The sequence below is a fragment of the Pieris brassicae genome, chromosome 2 (genome assembly GCF_905147105.1).
Source record: "Pieris brassicae chromosome 2, ilPieBrab1.1, whole genome shotgun sequence".
Lineage (NCBI taxonomy): Eukaryota > Metazoa > Arthropoda > Insecta > Lepidoptera > Pieridae > Pieris > Pieris brassicae.
In genome coordinates this window covers 4,080,416-4,107,978 of record NC_059666.1, presented here as the reverse complement: position 1 = coordinate 4,107,978, position 27,563 = coordinate 4,080,416, and the positions used below count along the sequence as shown (strand labels likewise).

Below are 27,563 nucleotides of genomic sequence, written 5' to 3'. Positions count from 1 at the left end.
TTCAGCTACACACGTCTCCCCGCCCTGAAGCATTCGATATTTGAAACTTTTGCGTAAACACCACAGTTTCAATTTTCACCTCACTTTATTATTGTTTATGAAAATTGCTTGCATTGCTTTCTATCTGATTTTAATTGTTTTATTAGACGTTTGGTGTCTGTGTAAAGTGTCAAAATAGGTGTTCAAGAAAGCTCGTTGTCGCGAAATGCTCAGTTTCTTGGTGTAAATGCGTGCAACGAAGCCACTCTGAATTGGACATTATGCTATTACCATATCAAGAGGCTGTTAGGCATACTCATGCCATATTATGATGACATGGTAAGTTTTTTAATAATTTTTTAGAAATTAATTTGCGTTTACAAAAAGAAAAATAACAAAATGTATAAAGATATTCTATCGTATATTATTATATATAATATACTTTTAAACAACATAGAACTCACTAACTCCAGAAGAGCCAGAGCCAGCCGTATCGTGAATAATCAAATCTCGGACAAACGTTAAGAAGATTTTTTTGTAAAATAACATTATTTAAATATCTATACAATTATTAAACAATTTAAAATGTTTAGAAATATTTATAAATGACAAGTTACCATTTTAATTAACAGAATTTATAAGTTATCAAATACAAAGTAAATTTTAAAAATATTATTGTTCCATACGACTTGATTAGTGGAATTATTATGACATAAATTGTTTATATTTTAATTAAAATAAGCCGCTTAAGTCGAATCAGTATTTATTCTTCACTGTTTTTATATTTAAAAAGTTATATACCAGGAATTTAATAACGATGTTATCCGTTTCTCATGCAGATATTTTGCTATACATAAAACAAACAAACATCACATTCAAAGGCAGGTTTTAGAATCACAATACCTTTATTATGACGCCAATAATCTGATTTAGTAGTTCCCTATTATGTGTTCCTATTAAAGTCAAAGTCAAATCATTTATTTCCATGAGGCCTATTAAAAGGTACTTTTGAAAGTCAAAATAACAACTCAAAAATAATTTACTCTAGTTGTTTCATATGGAAAAGAATGGGCAAGAAACAACTCTCTCGACACACAATCTTTTCCTTTTGTGTATTTTGTTCAATATAGATGTGTATACGAATACAGTGAAACTGTGACACACTGTGACTGTGAGGGCATATACATTTCACTCCGGTAATTTTGTACAACACAAATAAATTAATAACGATATTATGGTGTCATTGGCAATGTACAATTATTAAATGAGAAATATTCATGACACAATACAGCCTTATTACTTTTATTGCTACTTGCATTTTATGAGTTGTAAACTTTTATTAAAAGGTCAAAGAAATATGACAGCAATACGACGTGGAAAGTATTTGTTGCAATTATTCGTTGCTTTTATTTATTTTGTATTATAATGCTTTGTACTAGCTTAGAATTTTTTTAGTAACACGCATATAAAAATTAATAAATCAATGGCGCTACAACCTTTTTAGGTCTAGGCCTCAGATTTCTGTATCTGTTTCATGATCATTTGTTAATCTATTAGGCAAGTAGGTAATCAGACTTCTGTGCCTGACGCACGCCGTCAGCTTTTTGGGTCTAAGGCCAGCCGGTTTCCTCACGATGTTTTCGTTTACCGTTCGAGCGAATGAGCACATAGAAATAAAGTCCATTGGTGCACAGCATGGATCGAACCTACGACCTCAGGGATGAGTGTCGCACGCTGAAGCCACTTAGCCGACACTGCCACAGTATTTTTATATAAAAATCGTTTTTCTTTTTGCAAATATAAGAAAAAGTATATCCAAACTCTGCCCGCGTCTGCGATACTTTAATGGGTTATCCGTTGGACTGGAAATGAGAGTTATAGAATAGATAGAGCCTCTGTCTGTTAACACAATTGCACACTATTATATCCTCTTCGTAATTGCCAACAAAATCGTGACCGAATAAGCCTAAAGAAGTTTATTTTTATTATTACAGCGAATGTTATTACTTTCAAAGAATTTCTGCAATTTCAAAGTTTTATGTTTAAGATATATGGTTACTATAGTATTGGAAGCCTTAACACATTGAAAATGACAAAATATTTAAAAAGTTTGGTTTAATGCTGGCATTATTTCCTCGCTGTATTGCGATACTTTTTCGTTGAACTTTAATAAATTAGATTTCACGATAGAATTCACGAACACGATGATATTGAGCAATACGAACCAAGGGTATAACTACTATTATCCAAGTAGGTTATTAAATAATCTTGCTAATAGTGGTCATAGAAAATAATTAGTTGCGGGCGTTGTGTTTATTTCGGGTATGGTATAGAGACGGTTCTTTTTAATGTCGTAAGAAGTAGTTTAGAATTGACTTTTAACTCCTTATTTTAATATATGTTTAGTAGAACGTAATAATATAAGCTTTGTAACTATAAGACTGCCCTATAATATATTAAGGTACAGGCATAAAATAATCTTTACCATATTAATCATAAAAAATATTGAAATGACAATGGCAGTACTATTCGATAAGTTGGTGTTAGTCTATCTACATATCATAATCATATGGGATTTCTCAGATACATTTATAGATAAATCAGTACTTATCTATTTATATATAGAACTGACATTAGCATAGGCTTTGGATATATACTACCGTCGAGTACTGTTGGGCTCTCAACGGTATATATATGCCTCTCATTCCTGAGGTCGACGGATTTCGCAGGGTTCAATATGGCTATGGAATTTTCTTCCTTTGAACATCACGAAAAAACTGGCTAGACTTATACGAACTGTCTTAGATTTGTAATACTTAACTTACTTAAGTCCACTATAAACATTCTGAGAACCACTTACTTGTCTCTGACAAGCTAATTTGTCATAAACGAATATTTGACGAAACTATCGTAAAGATCGCGCTAAGATCTGAGGTTAAATATTATATAGGTATTATTCTATAAATTGTCATATTCAGATAAAATAACCAAAAGTATTCCTAGTTAAAATGTATGAATTGAATCTAATTATCTATTATACTTTACAAAACCCTTTCAAGTCAAAACAAATTCATTCTTCCAACCTTCTTTATAATTTTCCATTCATTGAAACCGGCTTATATTGTTTGCAAAACAATATAATGAGATATTTCTTAAACCTACAGACGTATTAAAAATTAAAATAGAAATTAATTAGCGTTTAACTTTCAGCAAAAGAATTTGAGAACAACGCTACGTGAACAAAAATCTAATGTTCATTAGCTATGTGTGGTGCGTGATAATATTTTTGTTCACTACGCTTAATTGCGATTGGTTAAGAGTCGAGAATCTAGAACAAACAAATATAGTTCATCAATACGTTTTTCATGTCAAAGGTAATAGCCGTAAATATATATAGCCGTAATTGTTTAATCAGTTATATAAATGTTACCCTGTTCGATGATATTTTAAATTATATCATAGCAAAATATTCGCAAAATATAGATAAACCAATGGCGCTACAACCTTTTAAATCTGGACCTCACATTTCTGTATCTGTTTTGTGATCATTGGTTAGAGTGGATTTTAGTATTATATATATTTTGTGACCTTAATTTGTTAGGTTTAACGAATTCAATTCAAATTCAAAATTCATGTATTCAGTTGAATCACCTGATCCCTTTGAATTGTCCACTCTACCGAAATCGCAGACCAGCACATAAGGAGCAAGGCAAGAACCTCGGGCTAGTTCTTCTTTTTAATCGTCTTAAGTTATTTACAATGCTTATATTTGTTACGATTAAATTTAATTAAATAGCTGGAGCAAATTATTTTTAATTCTGTGTTTATTTTCTATGTTATCTGAAATATTATAATAAGCTTCCTAGAGAGCTTGTTTTAAATTTGTTTTTAATTTTATAACTTTGTGATGAAGTTAAAATTTTCGGCCTATCATCATATAAAACAGTGATGGCTTAGTGGCTACAGCGTGCGACACTCATCTCTGAGGTCGTAGGTTTGATCCCCGGCTGTGCACCAATGAACTTTTTGTCTATGTGCGCATTTAACAGTTGCTCAAGCGGTGAAGGAAAACATAGTGAGGAAACCGGCATGCCCAAAAGGTCGACGGTGTATGTGTGGCCGATCCGCAAGTAATAGCATATTAGATAAAGAAAATGTTTACGAAATACATATAAAACGGCTTTGTTTATCATCTTTAATATTTCGATTTCTATGTCATGATCATAGAACCAGTTACTAAAGAAAATTTATTATTAATTTCAAATTATTTGTAATTGTTTTTGTACTACGCTCATTGACTTAGGGGTTTATTTATATATTTTACACAAATAATTTACTTAATTTTATTTTTAAAAAAGCACTATACTTTTAAAAGGCGATTCACTTAAGATGAGATGTAGGCAAGTCTCACGCTAGTTTTGTAATACAATATCAGCAGACCACTAAACGTAATCTACTACCCGTTGTTTACATTTTACAATAGATTTATCGAGATAATCTAAACAATTGAAGTGTTTTTAAATGTAGGTTATGTGCGCATCTGTTTTTTGTTTCTTCGAAAAATATTGATATTTTTCTATGCAGATATTAAGGTAGGTTGTAATTTACTATAACGTCGTTACGAGCCAGTGGTTATAGGGGTTCAAATCACAGAATAATATTAGTTTTAAGAATGCTATCTATATACAACAATCCAGACACAGAATAGGGCCTCAGCATGACACAGACACATTTTCGTGATAACATTAAACATTGACGATCAATGGAACCGTTAAGAATCTGATAAAAATATAGTGAAGTAATGTTTTGTAATAAATAGAAGATAAAATGTATCTAAAGTAGACAAGAAACTATGAAAACTGTCAAATACGAAATCGATTACATGTAACAATGACATGTTACATTTTAGTTAGATAGATAAAACTTTATTACACATAATATAAAAGGATGTATAGTTGAAAGAGAAAGTGTAATAGACCCGACACTCGGGTCCCCTATGGGCAGCTATATATATATATATATATATATATAGCTAGTCTCTTTTTAAAGTAATAAATTACGAGTATACATAGTATTTATTTATATATTTATATACTCGACAGGTTAAGAAGATAATCCTTTTATTGTTAGTTAATATATCCTGTCTTGAATCGATAGTAAAAAGAACTGTTTTTTACAGTTGCAGTTTTGCAAAAAAAAAATTGACTACCAATCTAATGAAATAACATACTGTAAATATATTGAAAACACATTCGGGGGGCAGACGTATTATTATCCACCGGAAATTCATTGCAGAAATTTCGGCCTATATGCGTTTACCAGCTACGGCACGGATAACCAAACCTAGAAGTTAGATTGGGGCGAAACTGGTTAAGCAGAAAACCTAGGATTGTATAAACTGAAGTGCGAAGATTAACTTATCGGAGATAAGTTTATTATCCAGAAACCATTTTATAATATTTTATTTTTCGGTATCACATCGATGTCCGTCGTTCCATAACTGAGCGTTTCTTAAGACAATTTTTGGAACTACATAACACTATGTGGAAGCGGTTATCAACAGAAGTTTTCCGAATCAATTTGACTTAGGTACCTTTAAGAAAAGTGCGTACCATTTCTTAAAAGGGCGCCAACGCAACTGCGAGCCTCCTAGCAATGTGAGTGTCTATGGGCGGCGGTATCACTTAATATCAGGTGAGCCTTCTGTTACATAAAAACAAATATATTTCATTGGTTCATAAGTATAATTTCGCATTCAACATTACTATAATTTTATATGAATTTGATGACCTTTGTGTATCAAACAGTGAATTTTTATCTGTAAGCGTGCAGACATTTTTCAAGATAACCAATATACATCCGAAAACGATAAACAAAAAAAAAATATAAATATTTAATTTAACCTCATCTATTTAAATAAATTCATTTTAATGAGGGGTGTACATCAGTATAACTTTTTCACGAAAATGTATAGCTGCAAGGGTGGGGCTGGTAGCATCAGCCAGCAATTACGGCTAGAGCATGCAACTCCTGGCTGTATCCAGGCTGTACTAAAAATATTGCCAAATGTTTTTTGAATGATGAATGTTTAGTGTCCCAACTCTATAGCCGGAACGATCGCTTTGCAATCGAAAATACTAAAATATTCCTCAGCCATATTATTGCTGTCTCACTTTACGGCCAAGATTCGTTCGAGTAGCGCTGTTCGTTTGTGTTTGTTTCTGTTTATTTTGGTTATAAGTACTAGCCAAGCCTCAGACCGCGTAATGTCGAAATAATTAGTCATATACTGTTGCAGAAATATTGCCGAGATAAACATTTTCAGCCATGTGCGGCATTGAACTGTTTTTTGTATTTTCGGGATATGGTCGGCAAAGATGTAGCGACATATTTGATTAAAAGTGTAGCTCGTGTCCCTTAAGGCTACGTAATTCCATTTTTACGACATTAGCGCTACTGAACGACGACAATGTTCGTCTTCGTCACTGTTATTCGGGGTCCCCTTCCCCCCTTATATATATATATATATATATATATATATATGTAAATGTGTATGACGGAGAGAGAGAGGGGAATAGTTTGAAAATGAGGAATGAGTACGAGGGCAGCACCTACATAATGCTGCAGGAAGGGCACGGATAACACGTGGAGAAAGGAAAGTATGTGAGCCCTTCATATACCTTCATTAATTTTGTAAATTGAATAAAAGTCAAGTATTATGGTTTTAAATTGATATGACTGACGTTTATTTAAAAGCTCTGTGACAATCGCAGCTGACATTAAAGCCTTTGATCCGACATATGTATTGTTGCTAATAAAGCAAAAAATAATATAGAACGGAAATAATGACAAATATTATTTTATCTTATAAAAATGTAGTCAATTTGTAACAAACAAAATTTAATGGAGTCATAGATAGTGTACTCGTGCAACAGGGCTGCCCTGTACGAGTAATATTTGTATTCTATAAATATATTTTTTTATGTTTATTGTTATATTATGTAATGTTTATGTATATTGATTTAACTGTTTTGTTAATTTGAAATTATCTTACTTATATTTTAAATAACTAGTTTAATTTAAACATTACAATTTTATTGGTAAATTTATTTAGCAAGTTGGAAAGTTTTATAATTACTTTTGATTACGTAAAATTTTTAATAAGAATATTAAAAACAAGAATTAATTTTGATTTTAAAGATTGTAAAATTTTATGAAGTAGATTTCTTTATATAGGATTAGGGAAGCAATACCTATATTTTATTAATAATTTGGCAGACAATAACAATTTAAACAACTGTCTTCTCTAGGGAAGAGAAATTTCTTGTACAAGATGTGTCAAAAGAAATTTCATATTTAGTTGATCGATTAAAGAAAATTAAGTCGTGTATTAAAAAATGTTTATTGGGGATTTACTTTTAAAATAATATCGTCCAACTGTAGACCATCGCGTTCGCGGCACTCATGTAATCGAACAATAAAATTACTTATGACGGCTCGGCTGCCATTTCGTGACGGATAAGTTCTTTCTTTCTAGATTTAAGCTCACAAAAGACCACAAAACATTCATAAGGGTTACATTAGGGTTGCGTGGGGGCCAATTGATGTCACCTCTCCTGGAGATCCATTTTCCTGAGAAAATTTCACGAACTCGTGTCAGAGCCGTGGCATCTTGGTGCTTTAATTGCACCAATTGTAAGTTTATATATTTTTATGTAGTGCAATGAAGATCTCTGCACATGTAAAGCACTAGCGCGCAATATAAACTTACTTTTGAGAACCCTGTTAGAACATGAAGATAATATTATGTAGCGGTTAAATTTTATCGTACATCAGTCACATTAAAGTGTTAAGGCATAATTTAACAGTTTAAGGTTTTGACAAACTTTATAAATTCGGAAATGTACAACCCTATAAAAATCTCAAATTTTGTTATCAAACATTAAACTTCTCATAAACTTCATTTCTGTTTCGTATCAGTTTTATTCACGGCTATAGAGTAGAGGGAATAACTTTGATTTGGCGTTTTTATTTCGATGAAAGGTTAAGAGGTAATACTTGCTATTAAACATGATAGCAGTTTTAGATATTTTTAGTAGCTATATAAATAGTAATGTGTTTTATTTTCTTCTTAGCCTGGGATCTTTCACAATGATTTGGGACTGTGTTTACCGTTATTCACTTGACTTGCAAGCTCTTATGTCACATTGTATTATTATATAAAATCTTTCGCCAAAATGTTTACTGAGCCTTTCAAATATCATTCGGTGTTGTTACGAGTCATATATTTTTTTACAATAACCACGCCTTCTTTTGTATCGATATCTAATATTAGATTTTACGCAGCTTAAATCGCTTAACTCTTGAAGAATGCGATTACCTCCGACGCCTCGAACGCAGACTCATAGTTATGTAAAACTAATACGTTACTTGCAACTATTATGAAGCATATTCAAAGTGAACCAGCTTTGTATAAGTTTGAATAAATTTGTCGTCTTGAATTTTCCACAATATTATGTATGAATATTTTAATGGAATTATTTAATAACTCGACTACTTAAAAGAAATCTACCTATTATCGTAATTTGCGTATATATGCATTTTCAAGTTTACATTTATCCCTACTAACTCAACTTAGCATTTTTATAAATAGAAAATAACCTGATGTTAAGTGATATCGCCTATACACACACACTGCCGGAAGGCTCGCAAGTGCGTTGCCGGACTTTTAGGAATTGGTACGATCCAATATTGAAGGATATATTTAATAACAGTAAAGATTCATGAGCTTTGCTGATAATTTCTACGCCAATAAGTTTATTTAGGTTTCCGCCCTTAAGCAGTATTTTCCTAAACACACAAATATTGGAAAAGGCGGGAAAACAAAGAATATTTTTATGTTTTGCCGAATCTAATGTTCCTCGATTGCTTATTCTTTGGTATTTGCTCACTTTGTTTATACTATAGACCGAGATTGGTTTGTGATTTTTAACCCTGAAGTCGTGTGTTAAACTCCAGCTGTGTACCATCAATCAATTATATCAATGTAAAACATCGCCGGCAAGGCTTTGTGTTGTAAGGTCAGGCACATAAAGGCTGCCCCATGCGTCGCCATTGGGTGGATATTGAAAATACTGATAAATAAAAATATGTGACTATGGTCAGAATACCCACGTCAGCAGAATTGGGAATGTGACACAATCTATGCTTGAATGAACGGAGAATCACTGATAGTATCTTTCAGTTCAAGTGTGTATTAGTAATTTCTATGACATTAAACAAAAACAACGTTCGTGACAAAATCACGCAAACTGTTATGAATTTGTTTATTACAAATTCATATTATTATTAATTCAATTATTTACAGACAGGAATTTATTTATTTTAATTACAAAATAAAAAATATGTTTGCCAATGGCATACTGATACATTGGTACAAAAGGGAAATAAAATACAAGATTTAATGTGACAAGCAAAGGAACATGAAGAGAGAAAAAACACATCGATTTTTAAATTACAAACACTAAAGGAAATTTGATTTCAAAGTGTAAGGGGAGCTACTATATCTATGGACATCCGTCCAGACCTAGTGGCAGAGGAGCCTCATAGCCTAGTGGTCTTTGTATGTGACTGCTGTGGCGAGGGGTACTGGGTTCGATTCCCGGTTCGAGTGCAAGTTTTAATTTAATTTAAATTTGTTCTCGGATTTTGGTAGGGTTTTACGGTACCGGGCGAGTGCTTAAACCGTACATGGAGGGCACGGTCGAATTTCACTAGTATGTAGAGGGCATCGAACTATAGAAAGGAGACTGTGTAGGTTTAGAATGTAGCAATACGTTCTAGGCCGAGGATGGAAATTACAAGTGGTCAGTAATTCAACAGACCTAGTGGCAGAGGGCGTCCTTGATCGGTCTTGGGCTTCGTATTTCACCTCACTCCAAGTCTTTCCGGCTCTCTTTGCGTCATCTGCAACTGTACCAAGTTTGTTTGGGCTTCCTCTTTCCTTGCGGGTAACGTTCCTTTGTATATATTTAAATGTATTTGTATACTTTGTCTGAAGTCCATATGTATGTTGGTGGTCCTCAAAATCAAATTATATAAGAATGTGTATTTTTCATAATATTTATGTAGATTCAATATTTGTCATTTGTTCATACATTTTTAATTGACTTTATAAAGTAAAGAGTAGGTTTTCAATTTGACTTATACGTCGTAAATACTCTGAAGATTTTACAAAATTTGATAATTATTTTTTGCTTAAAAGGGTATCGTTATACAAATGTTTGTTACTAAACATTAAATACAGTCAATTTACCCTTAGCAATTCAAATAAAAGAGAGAACATCAATAAAAATAAGATCCAGACAGATCCTTAGATCTATTCAAAGAATAAAACATAAAAAATCTGATTTATTTGTGTCTACGTTCACCTTACGGCGAAATCACTTGAAAGAACACAGTTTGTTAACAAAACATTGTCTTTGTTCAGAATATGAACCGTGTTTACATTTTGCTAGCGGCATAGTCAAAGTACTTTTGTTTAACGAAAGTGGTGTTATAAGCCTTGGTATCAGATCATCTTCTTTGTAAACATCTGTTTTTTCTAATATGAAAGCCTACATGCCGTTGACACTTTGGTTCTAAGGCATGCCGGCTGACATTTTTTTTACCGTCACAGCACGTGTTAAATGGGCACAGAAAGTTTTTCTCAGTCGCAGTTCGAAGCCTAAGACTTGGGGCTGAGAGTCCCATGCTGAAGCCAACACTACTGTTAAAATAAATAAAAGCCCAAATAAATGTAACATATGTTTATCAAAAAAATATATAGTGCTTTAAGTGAAATTAAATGAAAAGAGATCGATTTCTTTAGAGCCAAATCATCAGAACCAATTGACACGCGTTGACGCGATATGACACATCCATTTGATCAATCGCAAGCACACATAATTTGACTTGCTTCTTTCGTTTTATAGGCATTGTTGAGAACAAAGAAAGTTTTGAGATGTACCCGATAATATTGAAGCATATTTTTGCAAGTGTATTAATCAGTTTTTTATTTTATTTTATTCCTGTGTTTGATCAAGACTAGAATAAATTAAATATATATTTTGGAAGATGATTATATAATAGTCGAAATGTTTCCCAACAATATCAAGTTATTTATTAGATAAAAAATAGTTAGTTCTTAATGTGTCTCATCTGGCAAAAGATGTTAGATACATTACTAATAAAAAACTAAAAAGACACTATATACTTTATTTAGAAATTGTAATATGCCATACAGATTCACATTCACAGACAACAAATAAAAATAACATAAAAATAAATATACAATTTTGATGAAACGTGACAGGCATTATGTAAATATAGTAGGGACAAAAGGGATGGAAATTCCTGGGCAAATTGGTCTGCGGTACTTAACAATTGTATTTTGCACGGGTATTTTCAGATTGTTTTCGGACTTCTTAACTGGACACAGGTCTATTGCTCGCAAACTTTTTCAAAGTTTTTCGCCCTGATTTGGTCCGGTGATCTTTTAAAATATGTATACTTTGTATGACTATTAAAATTCTGTTAAAAAAAGTCCAAAAAAATATTATATAAGTAATTGTGTAATGATTTATGAAATACAAATAAAGGGGGTTGTTCGTTACTATATACATTTATTATTATTATCTAAAACAATCATCTAAATCACTAAAGAATGTACCTCTACACTTCAAAGTGAAGTCAACTCATGGTTGAAAATAATGATTACGCAAATAAGAATGTGTAATAATCTGACGCCTTTGAACCAAAGGAACGTAAGATAAGCTTAAACTAACTATAAACTTTGCCTTAATTTGAGGGAACCATTATCATAGTTTGAAACTACTATATATCGACTTAATACCCTCACATATAATTAGTGGGTAGCAAAATTTACAGTATTTACAATACGCAAACTAGATAGTAATAATAATCATTAAAGATGGATATATATAAAATTTTATTTTATCTTCCTATGGCAGTTCGCAGGAAATTCTGGTAGCATTTGCTCGCTGTATTGCGATACTTATTTATTAACCAGGAATGCACCAGTACTATCTACTAGGCGCCAACTTAAATCTTTAATTAGCGCCTGTGCACTTTAACCTCACGGCTCAAGAGTCTCTTCTCCAAAGGGAACAAAATCAAAGTTGGAGGAAAGATTAATTATTAAATCATATATATATTATTAATAAAAGTAATTAAAGAAGGAAAAAACTTAGTCTTAATTAAATGAGTATTTTGTTAAGAATGAGTCTTTTTTCCAACTTTGATTTTGTTTGATAACATTGATTTGAGCCGTTTATTATTTTCCGCCTGTTCTGCGGCCACGTCAGCTTTTCTGCAAAGTCCACTGTCCGAAGGAGGTGAGACAGGGCGAACGTGTCCACGCAAGTAGCATCACAGTAGTAAAAGACATTTGATAGTTAGTATTTCTTTCTTAATGTCTTTTTAAATGGATCTAAACGCATAACAGTACTAAAGATGGTACTAGCCATGTAAGCCCAGTATGCGCTGTTACTTCCATTAGAAACAGCTATACCAATCCCAACGTATGCGTAGTTCTCTCAATATCCGTAGCAATGTCGCTTGGGACGCGGTACAAAAACTCATTAATATAATCGGGTTTGCTGTAGGTATTGGAAGTTACAGAGTTCAATTCGCATTTTTAGGGACTAAACATGGAAATCATGTTTATCTAGCAGGATTTCCGCGATTCTCGATTATTAAAATTATCTCAAAGTTATGTTATGTATTGTGTTATTAATTGGGACGGAAGCTTTATAAGAAAAGAAGCCTTAATTAATTCTGTCCTAAAATTAAGAACTCGCGGTAGCGTTTATTAACTTTTATCAAGTAGGGTAGAGCGGGGCTAGTTGAGCATAAGGGAAATCGAAATATGTCGTTAACTATTCACCATACGCTGGGGTATCAAATAGCGAAAAGAAGGAGTTGTAGGAGGACTAATCACTGCGCGATCGATACAGGTAACAGATTGATTGTATGTTTATGTTATAGACTATATATATATATATAACAAAACCTTATCTCACTCGTGTTATTTCCTAAAATGTATATAAAACAATAGTTACAATTTTCTTAACCTACAAAGTAATAATTATAATAATTAAAAGATAAAACAAATTCAAAAAGTTTGGTCCCTGTGTACCTTTAACGCTAGCAGCATTTCCTTTTTACCTAAAAAGATTTTTCCTAACGAGGCTTACGTTTAAAATCCGTTGGAAGTACTACATTCCATTCTGGTCATATGATTTAATAATTATGAGACACAGCAAGGTAATTAAAGTTTTCATAACTGTAGAACGCATACACGCGAACTCGTAGAAACTAAGGTCGAGTATAACGAAATTATACCGTCCAATACAGCCTGAACCGCTTTCGCAAGTTCAACATATGTTTAAAATAAGGCTTGTATGTTATTCAGGGCAATACAGAATTTAAACGGTGAAAGAACTTTAGAAATTGTTAGATTTTTAATACAAAATATCTCTTTCTCTCTAGTAAATTTACGATAACGAGGGTCTCATTTTATTACTTATTCTTACATTTTCAAGTTTAAGTACTGAATTTGATAATTTATCATACGGACTTTTTGATGTCGGTTAACGGATAACTTTATGAAAGAAACTTAGTTGTGAAACCGATTTATTAAACGACAGAACTTATTGTACCAAGAAAGAAATAAAACGTATTATTAAGACTCATTAGGCTATCGTAAAAGTTTAGGGTTGTTCCATATAGGATAATATTTTTCTTAGAATGTATAAGGTACAGACGAAAAAAATAGAATTAAATTCATAATGTATCTGCTTGCTTCATTGCCTAATACTCTGAGCGTGCTAGCAACGTATCGAGCGCGAAAAAGAATTCAGTACGCGCTATATCTACTGAATCGGATTAACGTTGATTTTATACATTTTCACGAGGCAATTCGCCGACATTGTATATTTCACGGCCGTATTTTATGGGAATCAAACCATAACTTTGCATTATATTCAGATTTAAATTACCTACCAAGTGCGATCAACACTAAGTGTAGGTAGTAAATAGTACTGAATACTTACACAATTCTTAATGATTTTAATCTAAAACAAAAAAAAAGATAAAACAATTGCTAGATGAGTCCATTACCAAGTGATTCTTATGATGATTGAATCAATTCACAACATTAAGTAATTGTATTAAGTTTTACATTTCGAGGCGGTGTACACCTTGAAAGGTGTTTGTGCTTGAAACTAAATTGCACAGAAAACGTACAATAAAAAATACTACTAGTTACTTTGTGTAATTCATATTTGAGCTCCAAGTAGTAAATTAAATGATGAAAGCATTCTTATTTTTTTCTGCATTGGTTACGTCACGTATCGATCTTCAACATGCCAATAATTAATGTCCTTTATAGAACTTCAACATTTTGAACAGTTTTCGAATAAACCCACAATTTACAATTCGGAGAGATTTATATAAGGGCAACGTCCCGGGAGTGTATGGACTACGAAAGGGCTCATTTTCCTTTATTTAAAATATGTTCAACAGTAGCTCCTTCATCCATCATCTGATCTAAATTAATGTATAGTAAAACAGTACGCCTCAATAGTTAAAGGAGCTAAAAAAAGTGAGTCCGCTGCGAGTAGTCCCTCGTTCTCTAAATGCGATTTTGTCAAAATGAATAAATATGATAGTAATCATGGTTTTATGATGTAAATGCTATAGGTAAAACATTTCCTTAATACCAATGTTAAAAGCGTTCTTTGAAGAATTTGTGTACTCTACGTTCCAGAGATTCGCTTTGATATCTTGAATTTATGGGTACCAGATGCTTTGTGAATATCGTTTCGTCAAGGCCATTTTAGTGAAGGGACGGTGCTTTTTATGTGAAAAATTCTAAATTAAGTGTGTATAAAGAATATGAGAGATAACTTTTTTTTTCATTCGACTCATTTCAAGACAAGCACCAGATTTTTTCTTATTAAATAGTCATTGAAACAAAAAGGTTATAACAGGGTTATCAGCAGGAATACAACGGCTTCTATAACATATTCCCCAAGATTACAATCAAAGATTACTTCCGATTACTTTACAAAATAAAACAGTCAACTAGTTAGAAGATAGTAGAAATAAAGTTGTATGGGTGTATGTGAGGGTGTGTGAGCGTGTGTAAAACGTGTTGGTACTCCAAGTAAAAGACTAAAAGTCATGGACAATATCTTAATTTTATATAGTTTATCTCTACACCCATTTGTCGCGGTATCGCATAATATCCAGGTCAAACTAATTCTCTAGAGGATAGTTAAGTACTAAAACTTGCAAGTTTGTAACTTAGAAGCGGAGGATTTCTCTGCTTAATACGTTAGACCAGTTTTACCAGGCTTCATGGTTAATTTATTATTCCTCCGTTCTGGAATATATTCCTTGATATAATACTTACTTTTTAACACAAGTTCAATGCTTATAACTGCCAATTGTAACGCAAAGCAAAAGTGAAGAGTTATTAAATGATTAACTTTAAGAACGTTTAAACGATTATTTTTTAATGAGAGTTGCAAAATATTATTATTTAAAAATTATGATCAGATAAGTAGAGGTAATGGAGATGTTTGACAAGCACAGATTACCTGCACTAAAAATTTGTTTTTAGTTTCAATTTCAAAAATGATAGGCAACAATATTGTTTTTACATTGATTTGCCGTTAGAACCCGGATATGACAAAAGTAACCAAAAAATAGATATAAATGTATTTTAGTTGTTATTATTAATTACAGAAATGTACTAAATGAGTTTTAGTACCTATAATACAATAGAGGCCAACTGCGTCAACAAACAGTGTTCAATGAGCACTTGACGTGAAGTATCGGCCCAATTTAGTAACGATATTAGTGCGATATTCGATTAATGACCCTATCATTTTCCTAATTAAACAGCGTGAAACATCGTACCTACTCATTGGTTCAGTTCCAAAATGTAAGGAGTACCACCATTAGTAAATATGTCTGACAGGTAAGCACGCAGCAGTCTTTAATAATTTACCATGTACGTATTCGTATTTTTTTCATGTGAGACAAATGAGTTCTATAATTGAAACGGTGAATTTTATATTCATTTTAATATGATAATATTTCAAAATAGAAATTGTATTTAAAAGAAATCACTGTAATCTGTAATCATCACCTACAGAAACATAAAGAATGATTAAACGATGTTGTTTCTTTAGAGTCCAAAATGATGACACATTCGTTTAAAAGCCTTTGTTCGTTTTTATTTGAGTTGTTTAAGTTGAATTCTCAGTTGAATTCTTTGGACATCTGTCAAGATGAAATAATATACTTTAATGGTGCGGCTTAATATAATGTAATTCCTACTGATCTGTAAGTGGTCGCCTAGTCACAGGTTTCCAGCCTACACGTTGATATGAAAGTTTTAAGTATTTACACCGGAGTATTAAACACACACGGCACAAAGACCAACTGTTTGGTCACGCCAATGCAATCCGGCTGTATATTCCGTACGGCGTTCTGATCCCGTGAATATTTTACTAATTGAGACAATACTGTGTGGGCCTGGGTATCCGGAAGCTATATCCAGGATGCTCCCTTACCTCGGTGAAATAATATGCGCTGGTTCGGCTGTCGCGTGTCAGTATAATAAAAAAAGGAATACAGTAATCGATAAGACTAAAACTAGCACTTACCATCAATGGTGGTGTATCTCACTCCAAATACTGGATCCTTCAATATTGAATCAAAAAAAAAGTAAATGCTATACGGTATGCGGTATATATTTAGTGCGCCCGCCACAGCGGTTAAAATTTAACTCCCTTGCGCTATTACACCGGGACACCACCTACCATCTCCGGTTCGTGTGTCAAAGTCAAATCGACAATTGTCATCCTTAAAGAAGGATCAAATCAAAGGATTGACACCGATTTAGCGCGAACAAATACTGTTACTAATACTATATAGATATAGACTTATAACTAAATAAATAATTAAATTTATATTCATAATAGGGTGTCGAGTCATTAATATGACGCCGTGTAATAAATTCGTCTTAAGGACAACTTGGCCAGAAATAATTGCCACTTACACAAACGACAAAGTGTATTTGGCCCAGATTTTCCGATCCTTTTAATTGCAGGTGTCTTTTCAATTATTAACGAAATTTGTTTTAGTTAAAATTCAGCAACAAAAAATTCAAACTCCAAAAATAAATTCCCAATTAAATTTTATCAACTTTTTGCCATGTTTTCAATTTCAAAATTTTCACCTAATAAGACAAGAGAATGTCGTTTTATTGGAACAAGACGAAAGCTATATTTTAAGACGTAGACAAAAGAAGAATTTTTTTTTACTAAATGTAAATGGTACATACGTATATTATTTTGATTATTGTCTGTGTTTTGTGTTATCTTATGTTCCCAAATACCAGCTTCTTTCTTTTGACCAATTTCAACAAAGTGCTTAATCTTAACGTATTATTGATGGGCTGGTTTCTCTCTCTCTCTCTCTCTACACAGAGACATTGCGTCTCTATGTTTTCTTCAAAGTATGGTGAGTGTTCTGAAAAATTGTTTGGATTGATACCTACTGCCTCGTTTTAACACCGTACGAGCCGTATCAATATGACTTCATCAGCATCACCTTGATGTGGAAATCTTTCAACGCCCGCTTTACAAGACACTTTCTTTTGCGAACTAGCGAGCTGTGGAATCGACTCCCGGTGGACTTTCCTGAAAGATACTCCAACTGTTCAAAGTAAGATTGTACTCCTCCCTCAAAGGCCGGCAACGCACTTACTAAACATTGGTGTCCTTGAGCTGCGATGACAGCTCTTTTAGGCGACGTAAACTCGTTTATAAAAAAATAAAAAAATGTTTTTATACCAAACACCAAGTACGATGTGTCTTTAACACATGTATCAGACAAAGAAGGTATCACATACGTACCTATAAACAAGGAAATATTGATGAAATGAATTGTAATTTAATGTTCGGAAAGGGGTCAAGTGTAATTGTATTATGATTATTATCTAAATGAATAAAGTTTGGTTCTTACAGTAATTCTATTAAAAAATATCTCGTTCTCAGACTAACCTGAGATCTCAATATATAATTGGAATAATAAATAACATTTTCAGAAATAATAACACCCAAAATCAAAATCAAAAGTTTTTATTTCAAATAGGCCTTTGCAGGCTCTTATGAAACGTCTAGTTCCCTTCTTCCGGTAAAACCTCACATCACAAAATAGTATCCCAGCGGTTCACCAATTTGCTTGATATGCAAAGATAAAATTGAGAAAGTTACAAGTGCACTCAGAATATGGTAATCAGGCCGTTGAAAGTCAAGATCTACTATGCAGGTATTTTTACCAGTTACCAAAGATTAACCTAATATAGTTTGTACTTAATAATATTTGTGTTAAATGCACACCCAAAACCATACAGAAATGTCGGCATTCCTATACTCGAAAAATACAAAAATAGATTAAACGAATTCTATATGTAATAAAGTTTGATTAAACCTCTGATATTCGTTGTTATTTGGAAATGTACGGTACACAAAACTTTGTGTGCTATTGTTCTACAGTCAGAAATGTTATTTATAAACGTAAATTAAAACTGAATTTGTTTAAAAATATTTATTTCACAATAACATGATAAACCCTTCAATATGTACTTGAAGAAGTTATTAAAAGTGTTATTCTATATAATCTATGCATGTAACATTTCTGACTTTGTTTGTAGAAGAATAGACAAGATCTGTTTAGAATTGCCTACCTTGACCTTACCTTAGACAGTTCAATCATTAAAATAATAATTAAAAAAAATTTAAAAACTTACAATTCGAAAGTAAATGCGCGGGAAATTTTGATTTCGGAATTCATGAAAGTTTTTTTTTAAATCATATTATCCAGAAAAAAGGTTACGCAAGACGAAGATGATGTGACATGATCGAAGCTTGGTGGATTTATGCTTATAAATGTTTCAGGAGTTGACTTGACTTTGCTCAATGTTATAAATATCCAAATCACATTACACTTAAAAACACCTCTGCGCATAAACTATTATATTTATTCTATTATACATTAAACATTCAAAAGTAACTTAAAAGTTCGCAAGTTAAAAGGAACAATAATGTTTTGTAATATAAAAACTTTCTAAAATCCACGAAAAATAGGTTTTCAACAATTTCTTTAGGTTATTTTTAATAAGTTTTGAATTGTAAGTAATTGTTAAGTGTTCTACGAGCAACCGCGAAAAATTACGCTTATATATTTTCTCTTATTTTTGGGTCACGCCATATCTCACTTTCAAGAATATTTTTGAATTAAGAACCTTTTTGTTATATATTGGAAATGTCAACGTCAAATACCACAGATAAAGTAATACCTTTACCTACTAATAAATATAGCTTCAACATTAGCTATGTTTTAAATACGTAGAATCTACACGCATATACGCTGATTGTATATACAAAAAATACAGATTATTATTTCGTAGAATTGAGCGCGATATTAAATGAAAGCTGAACAGTTAAAGAACGAATTTAGATTCTGGCTTTAAAAATGTCAATTCGTGTTCTCGTAAACATCGAGTATAGACGTAAAAACGTCCACACTTCGAGGTTTTACGCAAAACGGAGATTGAAACGTAAATATTTTGAGGCCGATTAAATTTTTACATTTGTATATTTGTATAATAAATGTTTTGATTTATACAACAAAGTAATGTATGTAAAGTCTAGGAACTCCTCTCAAGCCGTTTAACGGCATTTTGTTATATATATATGAATTGCGAAAGTTTAAAAAACATTACGGTCACACGTTACTATGCCTGAAAGCTCGCAAAATTGTCAGTTTTGCTTATGCAGTGGCGATACCAATAAGATTTACCAAAGATATATTTTTGGTAACAAGAAGAAAAGTACTAATTAACATATTAAGTCTTTGGAAATAAATCTTTATTAATGCAGACACGTAATCTATATATCTTTGTTTCAGGCCGTGGATAACAGCATGAATTTTACCCTAAATGCATCAGCAAAATGGTTAATCCAGGCATCGCTGGGCGTTGAGGACCCTAACACTCTTCTAGACAAATTTTCACAGAACAGAAAGGTTGATGACCCGACTAGATCTTTACTTCTTACATTTTATGGTATCCTGGTAGTTATCGGAGCTGTTGGGAATGCACTTGTTGTTCTATCTGTGAGTATATTTATTTATTTATTAACACTTCGTTACATTGTAATATAAGAAAAATTAACATAATTAAATCAAAAGGAGGGCAACTGACGGCCTTATCGCTTTCGAGCGATCTCTTCCAGGCAACCACTAAATATATAAATATATATATATATATATATTAAAGAAATGTAGGTATTGTCGTCGAAAGAGAAATTTTATATTTTGGATTCTTTGTCAAAAAGACTCAGGTAGAATTTTTTATAGAATCTGTGTACATCAATAACTAATAATAATGAGAATAACTCACATATCAAAATTGGCATTAATAAATAATGCTATTTCTATCCTTGCATACATTTATTTTATATTCAGAAACAAATCGACTTATTTTAAATATAACTTGCCTTAACTACCTAGTCCAGCCATAAGTTCTGTTACAAATCAAAATGCATTTTTTTTAATGAACTAGTAATATAATTAAAATGTATGTATGTATGTATAAAAGTATAAGCATTTTGCTTATTTTAGTGTTCTTCAATCGTGAAAATTTTTGAACGCAACAGAAGGCGTTTTGATAGATCCACTATCTTTCATTGTTTAGATCGATTAAGGGTATGTATATCGACGATAAGCATCGAGCAGGTCTTGTTTTATAAGTACGCGACAGAAACTAATGGGGTTTCGACGAATTCTGGCTTTAACAGCCTTTGCAGTTCCAACAGCACGCCGCCCTGATCTTTTCTGGTCTTTGACCGACTAAATGTTGTTGTATCAGTCGACAGTACGATATAAGAACATACGGCTGATACCAAGCTTTTGAAGTGTCTGGAAAAAGACCGACGCCTTCTTACCCCACTTTGTACAAGGCGATGATTGAAACCCTATTTTCTTTGATAATGAACACGAAAAATATGTGAAATCGCGAAAATCTAAAGAAATTTTTAAATAAAAATACGTGTTCCAAATTCAAAAGTTCCAACAAAACAAAAGTTTTTATGTAACAGCATTTATGGGCAGACTAGTTATATTATATATATCTAGTTTACTTCCATTAACTCAAGGGCATTCTTTACGTTATCTTTGACTTGCGCAATAGCTGATTTTAATCTAGGAAATACAAAATCTGATAAATGTATGTGTTTCTACTTTATCTTATCCAATGTTTAAATGACGTCTACGTGATAAATCAGCTTAGAATCTGTATATTTAAAATAATGAAATAGTCCTTTTAATATTATCGTCTGTCTTTCTAAAACTAACGTGCAAAGCTTCTCAACAAACCCTTTCGTTTACAAGCATCCCGACGTTTTTGTATGTATTTATCTTAATATGTGCAGCACTACTGTCGCATAAACTTAAACTTACTTAAAATTATATACTGTGATCGATATCGCTATTTTGTATCTTAGAGGAAAGGATTGGGTGTCAGAAAATTCGTTGATTCATGCTAGATTTACAGCCAGCCTGTTAATAATTATATAATATATGTTCTACACAATTATCATAGAAGGGCTTATTCAAAATCTAAACGGAATTAAATTTTAAAGTATTATATATGTGTATAGGTAATAAGAAACCGAAATAAAATGTCTAAATTCTTTGCGGACGAAGTTTGGATACGGACGAACTTATAAAAATATCAGACGATATACAAACGTATTAGATTATTTTTAAGTACTTCCGACTAAAATAGCGATAGTGTGAAGAAATATTACACAGTGGCGTGTTATATAAGAGCGTACGATTAGATTTATTTTGCTGAAAAAGAAGGCTCGTCCCAAAGATTAAACAGTATTTTTTTTTATTTTGACAACAGTATAGTCTTTCGTTACCAATAAATAACATGGAACTTATGTACCTAACAAAAACTGATTGAATCTTCAATGTCCTAGGATGAAATCATGTAATCAAAGTGTTTTAACTTAACTCAAAAAATTAGAGGTGCAAACTTACTAAAAGTTAATAGTGATCTCGATTTCCGAATATTGAGATTCAGACAACGCCATGGAAGTACTTTCGTCGTTAGATTACTTTAAAAGTTTCTTTGTTGAGGTGCCCCAATGCCAGCCAATTATAATAATAATAATAAGCCTTTATTCCACATCTTTGACATACATTTGATAAAAAATATAAATGTATAGTTTTAACTAAAATGCGGCCCCTGTCCGGGAGAATGCCTCCTCCAACTTTTTCCACCCTAATTTATTTTGTGCCATCGTCATCCAATTTCTACCAGCTACCCTCTCGATCCCGTCGGCCCATCACTCTATTGGTCTTCCTTTCTTCCTTTTTCTTTTCGGACTCGTTCATTCGGTTACTGCTCTAGACCATCTGTCATCTGTACCACGGGCTACATGGCCATCTCCATTTAAGTTTAAGGGCATATTGCTCAGCATCAATAATATTGGATTTTCTGCGAATATATGCCTGCCAGCCAATTATTAACTCATTATTGTCTCAATCATGTTGTATAAAATCTCTGTCAAGCTCACGAGAGTATGTTCATGATGCATGATTTGTAATAATGCTTAAAGTAATTTATACATATAAAAGTAAATATGTATATTCAAAGTTGTTTTTCTTTTCAAGGTGGTCAGGAAGCCGGCGATGCGTACTGCTCGCAACATGTTCATAGTAAACCTAGCAGTATCTGACACCCTGGTATGCTGTGTCGGTACTCCCCTTACTCTTATGGAGCTGCTGACTAAGCATTGGCCCTTACCAGACTGGCCGGGGTTATGCAAAGCGTGCGGCGCAATTCAAGCAATATCAATATTTGTATCGACAATATCGATCACGGCGATTGCTTTGGACAGGTATCAGGTGAGGCAGTTCTATTTTTAATAATGATAGTCTAATTCTAGAGCTGACAAATTCTTGCTCTTGTGTACTATGGTGTTTGAAGAGTATTTTAGTATAAGCTAGTCGTCATTCGATTTATAATGTTTTAGAACATTAAACAGTAAAATAAATAAAACCTATATAGAAGTAGAAGCAAAAACTTAAAAAGTCTTGCTTTTGTATCAGACATTTTTCCTGTGTCATAGATACGGTAAATAATTAATACGAAAATTTCAAGCGAAAAAAGATCTATGGTTATAATTAATTGCCTTCGTAGCTTAATGGTTTACATAGCTTAATCGATATACGATTGGAGTCTTAGACATAATTTAAATACAGCGACATATACCTAAGTAGAAGCGTTCTCTACTAGTGTCAACAGTGGTTATACTCGTAATATGATGGCTAAATTAATTTGTATACGACCGAATATATACTCAATAAAGAAATAGGATTGAAAAGTATGTTTACGTGGTCACGACTAGCGAAGTGTGATAAATAATTTATGGAGGAGATATTTTTCATGCACAAAGGAACACAACATATTATAATGTAAGTGATTGCGTATCTTTGATTTAATCTGAAGGTAAGAGCTAATCTCAATGAAGGATTTTATTATAATAAATACATTTAAAATACAGATATATAGATAATTAAAATACAGATATCTAAATTCTTGATACATAGAAGTCGCGGTTTCGCTTCGAGATAACAACATATGCTCCACTTTTAAAATATGCATCAAAATATTTTTTCGACCGTACTTTATATAAAACGAAGAGCACTGTGTATTCGCACTCTCATCTCAACATTAATTGCTTCTACTTGTTGTTTTAATGATGACCTGAATTTTAAAATCGAAAAAATACTGTTGTTATTTTTTGATAAATTTAACCTAACCATCTAACATTGTATGAAAATTTCGTAAAAATATGTATGTAGTCTTTGTGTGCCTTTTAGCAAGAGACTCGTAGCTTTATTATTAATAGTATTATTCACTAAGCTGGTCTTGGAAGTTTTACACGATTACAATAAGTGTAATTTTTGTGATATTGCCTTTAGATAGACGTTTAAAGTAATAAAAATGTGTGCGTGCACTACATACACACGAGAAAAGTGAAACTTCTTTATGACCTTGTTTTTCAAAAAATGATTTACTATATGAAACTTTAGAGAAATTGCTTAAATAAAGTTAAATAAGATAAATTTTAATAGAAGACTTTTATTATCATAGACATAAACACAAACCATACAATTAGATCATTTTACCTTATTACTACTAAGATTATTACAGAATTTCATTAATTATAATAGAATTATTACTATCATTGTTTTCGTTATAATATATTTTTGTTATTAATGACTTTGAATCTCTTCCAATCAACCGTGGTAGGGACAAGAAAAAGGTGGCGCGTTACGAAAAAAATTGACGTGTTACGGAATAATGTGACGCGTAACGGAAAAATGTGACTGTAATTATTTTTAAACGCCGATAAAGAAGTTTTAGTTCAAAAATATTGTTTTTGTTCCTCAGAAACATTATAAACACAATTTATTTAATCAAAACATGTTTTCCTTGATTGAGATATTTCCACATTAAATTTGTTCCACAAAAATTAAAATTCTATACTGTTAAAAGTATACGTTTGAAAATACGCTATTTAGTACTTAACAATTTAAAAAAAATCGAAAAGTAAAACTAGTGACGAGAAAGTATTAAAGGGTCCTAACGAAATAATAACAATTGCCAATGTGTTTTTTGTGACTGCTTCAAATAATATGTAGGTTATGATGATAACCTCGATTCGTAGAAAAGCTTTAGTCGAAAATACACATGACTCACAATTTCCTAAACAATTTATTGTACCCAGATCCCTTTTCATTTACATAGGGATGACGTCAGCAGGTTTAATCCTGTAAACTGTTTAACTCAAATAAACCACTGGAACTATTGATCTGAATAGGTTAGTCAGTTAACGATAGTACTATGTTTAGACTAAGCTTTTAAATATAAGTACTAAGTGTAACGAGTTGAGTATATATAAGACTTATTTTAATTCAGAATCAATTAAAATATGAAAATGTTTTTCTTAGAAAATGTTCCATGGGGTATCTAAACTAAGTGACAGTCAAAAAGAAAATGTTCAAGATTACAGTCACAGAGGCTTATGACGTCATTATATTAGTTATTTTATTTACATCACAATAACCCAAAACATGAGAATAAAATAAAATAAAATAAAAGTAGACAAAGGGTGGTCTTACTGCTAAAATCGCTTAAGTTAATTGTTTCTTAAATCACTCTGCGAGTACTGCATGGCTTCAGGCAGAGCATTTTACAATCGAACGGCCGTTTTCTATGTAGAATTTCATGTTTTAAACAATTTCATTAAGAAGAAACAGTGGGCGAAAGTAGAATTTACGATTTATTCAATAAAGTTAAACGTTCAATACTGCTTTGCATAAACTAACCGTTTATTTAACGGTTAGATCAAATCTTATTACTTTGAAAGATTACTTATCCCATTTTATATACTACTAGTGACCTCATTATGTACGAAATTAAATTAATTTTAACTCATAAGGTCCGTAGCATAATAATAATTTTGAAAGAATATTAATTATTGATAAACTCTATGTTTAGATTTACATATTTTAGGTAGACTGATTAGTAAAGACATTTTTGCTATTCCATAAAAATAACAATTATTTTGCTATAGAAATATAAAGCAATATATTTATAACCTCTGGCTATAGCGATAATAAAGCAATATTTTTTTACTCCTGGGACATCTTCAGCATTAAGCTTCCATATAAATATAAAAGTAGTAGTGTTCCAACCCTTTTAAGACCTCAGATTTCTGTATCAGTTTTATTCATTTGATTCTTTCTAATAGGTAAGTAAGTAGGTAGACCTTTAGTATTTTGTATTTGCCGTCGAATTTTTGGACTTTTAAAGCATGCCGGTTTCCATTACGGTACGTAGAAAGTTCATTGGTGCACAGCCAGCTCGAACCTACTACCTCGGGGATGGAAATCCTAAAGACACCACCACTAAAATTACATACATTTAAAAATTTACAAAAGTCTCACAGTTTTTGCATGGATATTAATTTACTTAAGTTTAGTGCCAATTATTTCGTGGTGCTTCGTCACCGACTATTGATTCTGTAAGGATATCTTTTATCGCTAATGCTTTGGTCGTGTAATGAACCAAACTTTCTATTGATAAGACCACTCAATAAACCGATAACGCAGTAGCTGTAAAACACTACAAGTGCAATATAACCCTCTGATAACAATGAGGCGACTGAACAAATGTCAACTAAACATGAAAGCAACCATCTCCTATTAACCATATACCATTATTTATACATACTTAAAATAATGTTAAGCAAACCCTTTACTTACAATTTTGGGCATAGGACTCTCTAAGTATAAGGCATATTGCAATAATAATATACGTTTCTTTACAGCTCATTGTATATCCAACACGACAAGGACTTCAGACCATGGGTGCTCTCATAACCATGTTCATCATCTGGGTGACAGCTTTCGCACTTGCCTCGCCCCTCTACATCTTCAGAAGTCTAAAGACACATAAAGTCGGCCTCATTGGTATGGACATCCTCAGCTTCTGCATAGAAGACTGGCCAATCGCTAATGGAAGAGCAATCTACTCTTTCTTTAGTCTCATCTTCCAATACGTACTACCTGTTCTTGTAGTTGTGGTTGCACATGTTCAAATACATAGACGACTTCGTGGAAGACGAAGAACGACTCGAAAAACACCAGCGATACTCATAGCTATTGCCGTGACTTACGTTATAAGTTGGTTGCCTTTGAATGTTTTTAACCTCGTTGCAGATTTTAGTCAAGACGCCATTCTAGACGAGAAAACCTTAACGATAACTTATGCTATCTGCCATATGTTTGGAATGTCCAGTGCAGTATCTAACCCATTACTCTATGGTTGGTTGAATGATAATTTCAGAAAAGAGTTTGAAGAGATTCTCTGTTGTGGTCGAAAAAAAGGACAGACTATAGAGAAGCTAAGAGCAAAGAATAAGAAAATGGATACTGAACTGACAGCATTGGCACAGATAGAACATACAGTTACGGCAAATACAAAAACATCTCAGTGCTCTCAAATTTTCTGACTAAAGTCATGTTTTAAGTAGCATGAAAGTATTGAAATGCAAAGCATATGAACTTAGTCAATTTAAAGTGACTTTTATAAAAGCTAAAACCTTTATATAATTTAGGAAAGTCTGTTAAGTTTTTAATTACAACATAAAAGGGAAAGAAACAAATATCTAAACTTTGACTATAGCTTTTGTTTGTATAGTGTATTATAGGTTTAAGTATATACAATTATATAACTTAAATAGTTTGTAATTGCTATTGTATATATATCTGTAAATATTGTCTTGTTAAGCAATTCACGTTTTTTTGAGCCCAAAACGTAAATTGCTCTGTAGTCTCATAACTACCTAGATAAGTATAAA

General features: G+C 32.2%; 1 protein-coding gene across 1 annotated transcript; it reads left to right on the top strand.

The window, feature by feature from the left end:
- Positions 1-27,563, top strand: LOC123720068 (neuropeptide F receptor). Its single transcript, XM_045676521.1, has 4 exons — positions 1-318; positions 20,029-20,235; positions 22,804-23,037; positions 26,532-27,563. Exons 1-4 carry the CDS (start codon positions 298-300, stop codon positions 27,213-27,215), a joined length of 1,146 nt encoding a protein of 381 aa, XP_045532477.1. The 5' UTR covers positions 1-297; the 3' UTR covers positions 27,216-27,563.

Coding starts and splice junctions, on each gene's coding strand:
- LOC123720068 (XM_045676521.1), top strand. CDS start 298: ATGCCATATTATGATGACATG. Junction 20,236..22,803: donor ATGCACTTGTTGTTCTATCT/GTGAGTATATTT, acceptor TTTCTTTTCAAG/GTGGTCAGGAAGCCGGCGAT. Junction 23,038..26,531: donor TTGCTTTGGACAGGTATCAG/GTGAGGCAGTTC, acceptor GTTTCTTTACAG/CTCATTGTATATCCAACACG.